Raw genomic sequence first — 11,950 nt, forward strand, 5'->3', positions numbered from 1 at the left:
GCCCTCGGATCTGGTCTGGAGATGGTAAGAGACTACAGCCAATGTATGACACCCGTGCTAAAAGACCTGCACTGGCTTCCCGTCTTCTACTGAGCCAGGTTCAAGGTTCTTGAAGAAGTGCAAGCCTTGAACAGCTTAAGCTCAGGATACCTTTAGGTATCACCAACATCATCTGGGGCAGCACTATTAGTGGCTCCCAATGGTGCAGAAGCACGACTCACATCAACGTGAGCCTTCAGGACAGTGGGCCCGAATCTCTGGATCGCCGTCCCAGTAGAAACCAGGCAGGCACCACCCTGGCGAAGTTTCAGATGCCAAAATGGTTTTATTTGAGGAGTGCAGCTCTGATGTTCTCCCCTCCTACAGATGTTTCAATCTATGCTTTATATTTTGTACGTTGTATTTTGTCTTCTTTGTAAGTTGTTTTAAGGCACCTGTGAAAAGCAGGTTGCACATTTTAAAAACAAACTGTAACAGTTTGCTGCTTTCTAACCAAGTCAAGCACATGACAAGTCAAGGAATGACACATATGTAAAGAAGTAAAGTCAAATAGCAAAAGATCCAGGAGAGACCACCCCTTTTGCTGTAGTTGTTAAATGACTTGTGCTTACTCTAGCTGCTGAACAGAGACACCCCACTTCTATACAGGTGTTAAAAGTGCCAGACCTGAATGCATCTGGTCACTTGAAGGAATACCAGTTGCTTGCTCAAGGCAGCTAAAGGGACACCAATGGCTAACAGGTGTGCCATGCAGTATAGTGGGAAAAGGACTGAACTAGGAAACTTGCGCCCCAATCTATCCATGCTTACTAAAGTCAGCCTGACAACTGAATGGAACTCACTGGGGAAAAAGCACACACAGAATTCTAGGCTTAGGTTTCCCTGGGTGACCTGGGACAAACCATTTTCTACGGGTCCCCTCTGCAAAACGGGAACAGCAGCACCTTCCTTGCAGGGGCCCTGAAAAGATGGGTGAAAAGGATTGTACAGAACTTAGCACTTTAAAAAGAGCTTTTTGGGGAAAATTAGGGCAAAGGCCTTGTCAACTCAAACATCAAGGCATTCCAAATGGAATGTACAGTAGTTTGCTGCCTTATACGGAGTCATCAGACCAGTTGTTCATTTAGTACAGTCCTGTCTACACATGAATGGCAATGGCTCCCCAGGTTTACAGGGAGGGAGATGGCAGGGATTAAATATGGGACCTTCTGTATGCAAAGCAGATGCTCTACCACTGAGACCAGGCCCACCCCTTGAAGAATCAGGGAGCCTTTTGTTTTTCTGGGGTAATTTTCTTGGGATGAGCCCAAGGGATCTTGGGAGGGGGGCATTTTTAAAGCACTTGTACAACACTTGTTGTCCTTTGCTTTAAAGCCTTTTCTGCTTCTTTGAGAGGTCACTTATTTACCGTCTCTCCTTTCCCGTCCCAACCCCAAGGACTCAGATTACACTTACAATGCATCCAACTGTCACTGGCACCCTAACAACAACTTCACAACATTAATTAGGCAACAGCAACTTGGCAAAGGCTTGGTGCCAAGGTTACACCTAGGGCTCAGTGGTACAGATCCATAGTGAGAGAGGACACATAGATAAAGTGTTGATTCACTTCCTCAGCCAACAGGCATCCTGGAAAACCTTAAGTGACAGGCTTGCAGAGCACATGTCAACCAGAGAGGCCACTGAATGTTAGGTTGTTCATACAAACAAAGGAACATAGGAGGTTTCCATATATCCAGCCAAACCATTGGCATAGCCAACTTAGTATTGCTTACACTGACTGGAAGCACCTCTCCAGGGTTTCAGATGGGGGACATTTTTAGCCCTAACTGGGGATGCTAAGGATTGAACTTGGGACCTTCTGCATGCAAAGCAGACTGAAAAACCACCCAGAGTAGGAGAAAAGCAACTTTTTTCTCAGGTTACAACATTACTAAAAAGCAATAAATGCCCTAGATTGAACACTGAGAGGGATGAGAGCTAAATAATGCTAACATGCAACTTCTGTGGAGGAAACTCTGAAGAGGGCCTACTTAGTGGTGGCTCCCCAGTTGTGTAACATACTCTGCAAGGAAGTTGGCCTAGAACATACCTTGTGGTCTATTTTATCAACAGGCAAAGTTATTTCTATTTCTCAGAGCTTTCTAGATTCAGTCTGCTGCATAAAGATTAACAGAGACAGTACTGGATAGGTTTCCCTGGGTAGAACATTCCACAGGCAGGGGCCACCACTGAAAAGACCACCTTGTACACCTCCCTCAGGTGCAGCACCCAGAGAAAGGCCTCCAATGAAAACATTAATTTCTCTCAATTAGTCTGCTTTTGGAAGCAGTTCAAACACTCACAGCTGCACTGTCCTACACAAAGGTAAGAGCAGGCTGTTTCATGCAAATGTGTTCCACTTATTACCAGGTTAAGTGAGTATAGATGCAAATCAGACATTCATATGTACAAATGAATGCCTGACGTTCCCCATAACCCTTTCCCTCCAAAGAGGAACATGGCTGGATGGCAGATCTTTGCTGAATTAGGAACACAGGAAATTCTCTTATTACTGATTCCTTCTTATTACCTTGTTCAGGACCTACTATGCTGGCTGGCAGTGTGCGGCTTCTCCAGGGATTCAGGCAGGGGGTGGCATTCCCAGCCCCACCTGGAGATGCTGGGGATTGAACCTGGCACCTTCTACAGCCACTCCCTTAAATTACACACCCATTTGACCAGTGGCTGGGCTCACATACAGTTTTCTGTGTGGTGGCATGCCTTCACAGAGTGTCCAAGTGCAAAGGTGGATAGGGCTTCTGAACTTTTAATAAGCAGAAGATGACATTTCTGCAAGTGCAACCTGTATGACAAAGCTACATCTGCTCAGATTTCCTCTTCTACACAACTACTAAAGGAGCAGAAGGCCTGTCCTGTTTTTCATCCGGACAGCCTACTACTTCCCAAGGCTTGGGCCCACTCAGCATCCCAGCCTGCACCTGAATGAGGACTGGGGTGACCAGCAGAAGAATGTGCAAATTTAAGAAGCCCTGCATCAACATAAGAAGAGTCGGTTGGATCAGGCCATTGGCCCACATGGCTCAGCAGCTAACCAGGAGCTTATGGGAAGCCCACAAACAAAACCTGAGCACAGGCGAAATCTCTGCTCCCACTCAGTGGTTTCTAGCAACATCCAGAATCATGGAGGCAGAACATAGCAAATACGTGTAGTAGCCATGGATAGCCGTATCCCCCGTTTATTTGTATAATCCTCTTTTAAAGCCATCTAAGTTGGTGGCCATAATTGCCTCCTGTGGGAACAAACTCCACAGTTTAACTATTCACTTTGTGTAGCATTTTCTTTTATCTGTCCTGTATCTTCCAACATTCAGCTTCACTGGATGTCTACGAATTCACAAGTTATAAAGGGACGGAGCTTTTCCCTACCTACCTTCTCTACGCCATGTCTAATTTTATACATTCCTATTATGTTGCCTCTTACTTGCTTTTTCTCAAAACTGAAAAACACGCAAACCTTGCAACCTTTCTTCATAGGGGAGTTGCTTGAGCATTTTGGCTGCCCTTTCCTAAACATTTCCCAACTCTACAAGATCATTTTTGAGGTGAGAAGTGGCAAGAACTGTACCCAGCATTTGCATTACGATATCAGCTTATTAATTTCCAATTCTTTCAGGAATGATCTCTAGCGTGGAATTTGCCTGTTTCCACACCTGCCACATAGCAGGCCTATATTTTCATTCCAATGTGACAGAAAGGGATATCTATTCTATGAATTATCCAGGTCTGTGGATGAGCAATTCCTGTGTGCCAAGCTTCTCTTAAATCAAATGCTAAACATCCATTTGCACACTGGCTATACATTTGGCCTATCAAGCATCAAACTTTGAGAAGAGAAAGCTGGTTTCAAACCTAGAGTGGCTCCACTCAGTGCGCTTGGGTCCCTCTCTCTCTCAGAGCCACACACATACAGCAGTGGAACCCACCTCAAAGAATTGTTGTGAGGATTAATGGGGACAACGGCAGGAATGTTGCTCTGAATTCCTCCAAAGTTCAAGATTAAGAATAAAACCAAAATGATGGCCTATATACACAGCATGAACGCCAACATGAGAGTGACTTCTAAAAGCAGAGATGAAAAACTTGTGGCCCTCAAGCTGTTGCTGGACTCTTAAGTCCCACCATCCCGGCCGTACTGGAGCTGCTGAGAGTTGGAGTCCAACGAACACGCGTGCAACGGCAATTCAGAAGAGCAGGCGCTGCTCTTTGCTTAAGAAATGAACCAAGGAGAGAACTTCCAAGTCCTTTCCCGGAGAGGCTCCTCGTGGATCAAAGTACAGTAACGCCTTATTACCCACTAAAGAGCCGCAAGTAACGCCGAGTCTCTCGCGGAGCGATGGTCGGGTTGGTCCAACCCTGTCCCAGGAAGCAAACTCGCCCGCCCACCGCTAGGTCCTCTAGTGACTGGCTCGGCGGAACCGGCCGTTGGCCCACGATCCAGCCCACCTCGGGGAAAGCGAGAGAACCAAAACTTCCCGAGCGCACGCCGCCCCCCTTCCGAAAGCGAGAGAGACCTCCCCCAGTGGACGGGGGTGGGGTGGAATGGAATGGGGCTTAGGAAGGGCGGGGGGGAGAGACAGACAAACCCACGCCGGATCTCACCCACCTGCTTGGCTGGGGACCCCGCCGTGCGCGCAAATCAGGGCGCAGAGGAGCACCGCCCGCAGGTGCCAGGCGCGGGCTGCAGCAGGAGGCATGTCTGGGTCCTCTCCGGAGCAAGCAGCAGCGCCAGCAGCGAGCGCCCAGCTCAGAGTGGCGCTTGTTTTTCACTTTGGGAACAATGATCGCCTGTAAAGTGATCGGGGCTCCCGGGGACGCAGCCGAGCAGCAGCAGCAGCAGCAAGAGGAGGAGGCGGCGAGTCGGCGAGCAGAGGCGCGCACGGGCGGGGACCGAGGGAGGAATTCAAGGGGGTGGGGCAGGCAGGTGCGCCGGCGGGGCTCTAGCAGCTCCGCCCCCGCCGGAGAGGGGCGGGTGCTCGCCGCCCTCGCACGCCGCGGCGCGCGTCAGTTTCTTATGCTGAGGAGCCGCCGTGCGTAAGCGGAACCCAAAGAGCCTTCGCCAAAACAAAGAGCTCGCCCGCTTAATTTGAGCTGCTGCAATTAAGAAGCAGGCTCCATCCTGGAAGTTTTATGCGGTAATGATGAATAAAAAGGTGTCCATGCGCGCGTGCAGTGTGTTTTTCTCCCCCACCCACTCTGCACATGCTCCCAGGCCTGCCCTGGAGGTTTTGCTACCTGCAGTAATTAGGGGAAATGTCATTATTTTTTTTGTCCTGCCTTTTAAACCCAAAGAGTGCTACAGTAGAGCATTCGTGAGATACACACATCGATGCAAAGGTGATAAAAGCAACAATGTAAATAATATATGAATAGCGAAAGTTAAAATTATAAAAATCAGAAAGGATCCAGTGGCTGGCTTTGGAAGTAATTTGGCATGTAAGTGGTATATATTAATTAATTAACAACGCTATGGGTTTTGCATCACCCATCTTCATATTACTATTATTATATTTAAAAAGGTAAAGGTAAAGGGACCCCTGACCATTAGGTCCAGTCGTGGCTGACTGAGGTTGCGGCACTCATCTCACTTTATTGGCCGAGGGAGCTGGTGTACAGCTTCCGGGTCATGTGGCCAACATGACTAAGCCGCTTCTGGCGAACCAGAGCAGCACACGGAAACGCTGTTTACTTTCCCGCCGGAGCGGTACCTATTTGTCTACTTGCACTTTGACGTGCTTTCGAACTGCTAGGTTGGCAGGAGCAGGGACCGAGCAACGGGAGCTCACCCCGTCACGGGAATTCGAACCACCAACCTTCTGATCAGCAAGTCCTAGGCTCAGTGGTTTAACCCACAGCGCCACCCCTTATTATTATATTTATATACTGCTTAATGCCAAAATAGGCTTCTATGCAGTTCACAAAGCATAAGAATAAATTGCACAATACTGAAATATAAAAATCCATACTGGAGATATGCAGTAAAACAGTATCATAAAACACTGAAATATAGACACCCATAATTAAAGTATGAACTAAAGCAATCCAACTGAAACAACACATCAATTAAAACAAGACACTGAGTGATCAGGGGAATGACTGTGTCAATAGAGATGCCTTCAAAAGCCAGTACAGATGAGACTATAATACTGGTGTCACAACTGTAAAGAAAAAAAAAAGTTTTTAAAAAGAACCTCCATGTCACCAGAAGCATCAGGTCAGGCCTCCAGAAACAACTGTGTCTTGATCCAGCACATAACACAGCTAATGTTTAAGACAGCTGCATTCCTGTGGGGAGCGGATTCCACACTTGGGGCGCAGCAACTTAAAAGGCCCTGCTGCATGTAGTCACACCATGGACTGTAGCTGTAGGTGGAACTATGAGCAGGGTCTCCTCCATAGATCTTACAGCATGGGTCAGCCAGAAGGAAGGGATGCAGTCCTTCAAGTACTGGGGGCCAAAGCAGTATAGAGCATGGGTAGGCAAACTAAGGCCTGGGGGCTGGATCCAGCCCAATCACCTTTTAAATCCGGCCCACCGACCGTCTAGGAATCAGTGTGTTTTTACATGAGTAGAATGTGTGCGTTTATTTAAAATGTATCTCGGGGTTATTTGTGGGGCATAGGAATTTGTTCATTTTTTTACCCCAAAATACAGTCTGGCAACCCACAAGGTCTGAGGGACAGTGGACCAGCCCCCTGCTGAAAAAGTTTGCTGACGCCTGGTATAGAGCTTTATAGATCAAAGCCAGCACTTTAAATCAGCCTCTGTAGCAAACAGGCAGCCAGTGCAGATATTTAAGGACAGCTGTGTTATTATCTTCCACCACACCTGAGGACAGCAAGCCAGTTAAGGGCAGGCTTGGGAAACCTTTTTCAGCCGGAGGGCCACACTCCCACCTGAATAACCTTCCAGGGGCCACATGCCAGTTGTGGGTGGAGCCAGAGGCAAAAGCGGACTGAAAAACTACCTTTTTGTGCCGTAGGCTAGTTTCTACACCCTCCTGCCTGCACCTCTCTGTCCTCCATCTGGACAAGTAAGAGGCACTATCAGAGTTCAAGGACCCTTTTCAGCTAGGGAAAAATGCTTGCTATGGGAACCTGTGTCAGATAGCTTTTGAAAGGGATAATCTCCCATCCAAGTACTAACCAGGCCCGACCCTGCTTAACTTCCGAGATCGGACGGGATTGGGTGCATTTAGGGTGGTGTGGCTATAGGCTTGAAAGGGATAGTCAAATTTTCCATTGATGCCCATTGTCCCCTGTCAAGACCCAGGGCACAAAGAGCTAATAATAATAATAATAATAATAATAATAATAATAATAAATTTTATTTATATCCCGCCCTCCCCAGCCGAAGCCGGGCTCAGGGCGGCTAACAACAATAAAACAGTACAAAAGTACAACACAAACAACACTCTAAAATCATTCATTATAAAATTAATTAAATTCAAGCCACTGGCCACCATTGGGCCAGAGCTCCGCGAAGATTGCCGAGGGAGGGAGTCAGGCTGTGCCCTGGCCAAAGGCCTGGCGGAACAGCTCTGTCTTGCAGGCCCTGCGGAAAGATGTCAAGTCCCGCAGGGCCCTAGTCTCTTGTGACAGAGTGTTCCACCAGGTCGGAGCCACAGCCGAAAAAGCCCTGGCTCTAGTTGAGGCCAGCCTAACTTCTCTGTGGCCTGGGACCTTCAAGATGTTTTTATATGAAGACCGTAAGTTTCTCTGTGGGGCATACCAGGAGAGGCGGTCCCGTAGGTACGAGGGTCCTAGGCCGTATAGGGCTTTAAAGGTTAAAACCAGCACCTTAAACCTGATCCTGTACTCCACCGGGAGCCAGTGCAGTTGATATAGCACCGGATGAATGTGATCTCGCAGCGAAGACCCCGTAAGGAGTCTCGCTGCAGCATTCTGCACCCGCTGGAGTTTCTGGGTCAGTCTTAAGGGCAGCCCCACGTAGAGCGAGTTACAATAATCCAGTCTGGAGGTGACCGTCGCGTGGAGCACAGTGGCTAGGTCAGGGCGAGAGAGGTAAGGAGCCAACTGCTTAGCTTGGCGGAGATGGAAAAATGCCGCCTTTGTTATAGCTGCAATCTGCGCCTCCATGGAAAGGGAGGTGTCGAAGATTACACCCAAACTCTTAACGGACAGTGCTGGCACTAACTGCGCCCCCGCAAGAGATGGGAGTTGCCCCCCCAATCCCATATCGTCCCGTCCCAGCCACAGGACCTCTGTCTTCGAAGGATTTAGCTTCAACCGGCTCCCACATAACCATCCAGCCACAGCTTCCAGACATTTGGTCAGTGTGTCTGGGGCCGAGTCAGGATGGCCATCCATCAACAGATAGAGTTGGGTGTCATCGGCATACTGATGGCAACCCAGCCCAAAACTCCGGACAAGCTGGGCGAGGGGGCGCATAAAGATGTTGAAAAGCATTGGGGAGAGTATCGCACCCTGAGGTACTCCACACACCAAGGAGTGGCGCGATGACAATTCCCCCCCAAGCGCCACCCTCTGTCCCCGACCAGAGAGAAACGAGCGCAGCCATTGAAGGACTGTGCCCTGGATCCCCACGTCGGCAAGGCGGTGGTCCAGAAGTTCGTGATCGACCATGTCGAAAGCTGCTGACAGATCTAGAAGAATCAGCAGCCCCGACCCGCCTCGATCCAGCTGTCTACGAAGATCATCTGTTAGGGCAACCAGAGCTGTCTCCGTCCCATGACCAGCGCGGAAGCCGGACTGGAATGGATCCAGAGCCGATGTTTCATCCAGAAACCCACCAAGCTGTTCAGCAACCGCTCTCTCAATCACCTTACCCAGGAACGGAAGATTCGAAACCGGGCGGTAATTGGATAGATCTAAAGGATCTAATGATGTTTTCTTTAAGAGCGGGTGCACCACTGCCTCCTTCAGTTCCCCTGGGAATGTCCCTTGCCAAGGGACAAATTGATGATATCCCCCAGGAGGGCCCGCACCTCGTCTGGACACGCTCTAATCAGCCAAGACGGGCACGGGTCGAGAGGACAGGTGGTGGGCTTTCCAGCTCGGAGAAGTCTGTCCACATCGGCTGGGGATATCCGGTCAAAGTGGTCCAATACTGGACCCGAGGACAGTCGAGGGGCCTCCAGTTCCTTTATTGTATCCAAATTGGCAGGGAGGTCATGGCGGAGCAACAAGACCTTCTCCGCAAAAAAGCTTGCAAATGCCTCACAGCTGTATGTCAAATTGTTATTTAAATTTGGCTGTCCCTCAAGGGACGTTAAAGACCTGATTATACTAAATAATTGCGCCAGGCGAGAGCTAGCGGATGCAATGGAGGCCGAGAAGTAAGACTTCTTAGCAGCCTTCACCGCCATCTCGTAGGTTTTCATAAAAGCCCTATAAGATGTTCTTGAGGCTCCGTCACGGGCACCCCGCCATACTCGCTCTAGCCGTCTGAGGTCCCGCTTCATTTTCCAGAGCTCCTCGGTAAACCAGGGAGCCCGGTTTCTGCGGGGTCGCTGAGGGCGCTTAGGTGCGATCTCATCGATGGCTGCCAGGAGCTGGATATTCCAGCCCTCAACAAGCTCAGTCAATGAGTCGCCAGGGAGAGCAAGGTCCCACAAGGCTTGGCGGAATCTATCAGGGTCCATCAGCCTCTGCGGGCGAGCCCAAATCGGCTCGGCACCTAAGCAGGGTGGGGGTGGAAAGTCAATCCTGGCTTTCAGAGCGTAGTGATCAGACCATGGCACCTTCATCGAAGGAGACATGATCACATCTATACCTACACCAAAGATCAAATCCAGCGTGTGGCCTGCTTGATGTGTGGGGCCCGAAACAAACTGGGAGAGCCCTAGTGTCGCCATGGAAGACACCAGGTCCAGAGCCTGTGAGGAGGGAGTGGCATCAGCATGGATGTTGAAGTCCCCCAATACCAATAGGTTAGGGAACTCCAAGGCCCAGCTGGCCACCGCCTCCAATAGGCCTGACAGGGTGGCTGCTGGTGCGCCAAGTGGCCGGTACACCAGCCAGACAGCCAAGCTCTCCTCGGAGCCCCACACTAGGCCAACACATTCAATGCCGGGGATCGATGGTGATGGTAGAGCCCTGAAAGGGCAATCTTCCCGGATTAATAATGCCACCCCTCCCCCCCGGCCCACAGTCCGTGACTGGTGGAGGACGGAGAAACCTGGGGGGCGCCATCTCTTGTAAGGTAACTGTTGCCCCTTCGCGCACCCAGGTCTCCGTCACACAAGCCAGGTCGACCCCCTGCGAGATAAAGAAATCTCGCAGCCTAGGGGTTTGATCCATTCAACTTACTCAGTTTTATTTGGGAGAATGCCATGCGTTGTGTGCAATCACAATAAGTAAACACATACAACTGCCTGAAGAAATAAACTCTCTCTTCTAATCATGCATGCTGGCCTATAAGCCTTTCCTGGCAACTTTAACGCACATACCTGCAAAGTGAATGCATAAAATAGCACCAGACAAATACTTAAATTGGGAAAACCTGTAAGAATGCAAGTTGAGAATAACATTAGCTAAAAATGCCCCCTAGTGGATTACTAGGACAAAGTCAGCAGGCAAGTTAGTACATACAGTACTGGCCTACCTTACAGAGTTCTTGTCAGGTGTGAGAAGTGCTTTGAGCAATTAGCAAAAGAGCCACAGACAAAGTTTTAGCCCAGATCCAACTCACAGGCAAGTAGTCATGCACACCCAATCAGCCTACCCCAACCTGGTAGTTCAAAACAGCTGGAGGGCAAAGGCTGGAGGAGGCACTAACAGGAATGCTGCAGAATGGCCATTGAAGTAGATAAAGTTTCCTTCTGCATGACCATGACAGGCACACACTGAATTTCTGAATGGTCCCTGGGATGCATGAAAGCCGGAGCTGGTGGAATAAACCCTGTTCTTTGAAACTATTCTATTCAGTTGCAGAAAATTCCATGCTATGAAGATTGCTCATAGATGGTTCCTCACACCTGTGCAAATAGCACATATTCAAAACTCAAGGCGTAAATCCTCTTGGAGGCACTGTGGAGCCATAGGGACTTATTGGCACATATGGTGGAGGGACCTGTGGGCACATACTTTCTGGACTCCAGTTATGGGGGCGGGAATTAGCAACATTATTGGAAACTTAGTCCAGCCAGATCCAACTCTGTGCCACATCTCTATGTCTGGAGAGCTGCTTTGCAAAATTCATTTAAGTACAAATTTCAAAGGACGGCTGTGTTTTGGTTGTCATATTTGGTTGTCGTATTGTTTTGGAAAGTGCAGATGAGATAGGTTTGCCATTTAAATGACTGAATACCCCCCACACCTAGTATTCTCTTGCTGTGGCCTGTTGGATCGTCTCAGCCTGCCTTTGGTTGGCCTGCTATATCCAAAACATTTCACAGGGGAGCCATAAATCACTCAAGAGACCGTTACTATGGCAACACGACTTCCAGAATTGGGGAAGCACTTTTAAAAATCCAGGCCAAAATAATGCTTGGGAGGAGTGTGTGTACAAGTGTTGAGTTTTCTGGAGATTTTTATTTGTCTCATAGTTCTAGGCTAAGGGGAGCAGGGTTTTAACTCTCCTCTTAAAATATTATTTCAACACATAAAGAAATAAATAACAGCAGTGTTGTTTTCCAGTTATCTCCAGAAGTGTGTGATCAGGTGAGCTTAGGTTACCTCAGCGGTGGGAAACGTTTCCTCAGGCCTTCTGGGTAACCTCCCAAGGGGCCCGTGGCAGTGGTGGGCGGGGCCAGAAGCGAAAGTGGGCGGAGAGATGGGCATCAATTCTACATATGCACAGTAGCCTAGTTTCTACCACACACCCCTCTCTCTTTCCTCCATCCAGGCAAGGAAGAGGCATTATCAGAATTCAAGGACCAGTTAAGCAAACACACCAAGAAGAGCA

At 49.1% G+C, this 11,950-nt stretch overlaps 1 protein-coding gene across 2 annotated transcripts in view; it reads right to left on the bottom strand.

Moving 5' to 3' along the window:
- The window catches only part of CD164L2 (CD164 molecule like 2), a 34,868-nt gene extending 29,930 nt beyond the window's left edge, over nucleotides 1-4,938 (bottom strand). The window contains exon 1 of one of the 2 annotated variants that reach the window (XM_053398625.1): nucleotides 4,667-4,929. In XM_053398625.1, the coding sequence (XP_053254600.1) occupies nucleotides 4,667-4,757 (91 nt within the window). In that variant the 5' untranslated portion in view covers nucleotides 4,758-4,929. Of the gene's footprint in view, nucleotides 1-4,666 lie in introns of both variants that reach the window. The other variant, XM_053398624.1, reaches the window with a different exon arrangement.
- Nucleotides 4,939-11,950: the final 7,012 nt, after the last annotated feature.

Source organism: Podarcis raffonei, chromosome 8 (assembly GCF_027172205.1).
Source record: "Podarcis raffonei isolate rPodRaf1 chromosome 8, rPodRaf1.pri, whole genome shotgun sequence".
In the NCBI taxonomy this organism is placed as follows: Eukaryota; Metazoa; Chordata; class Lepidosauria; order Squamata; family Lacertidae; genus Podarcis; species Podarcis raffonei.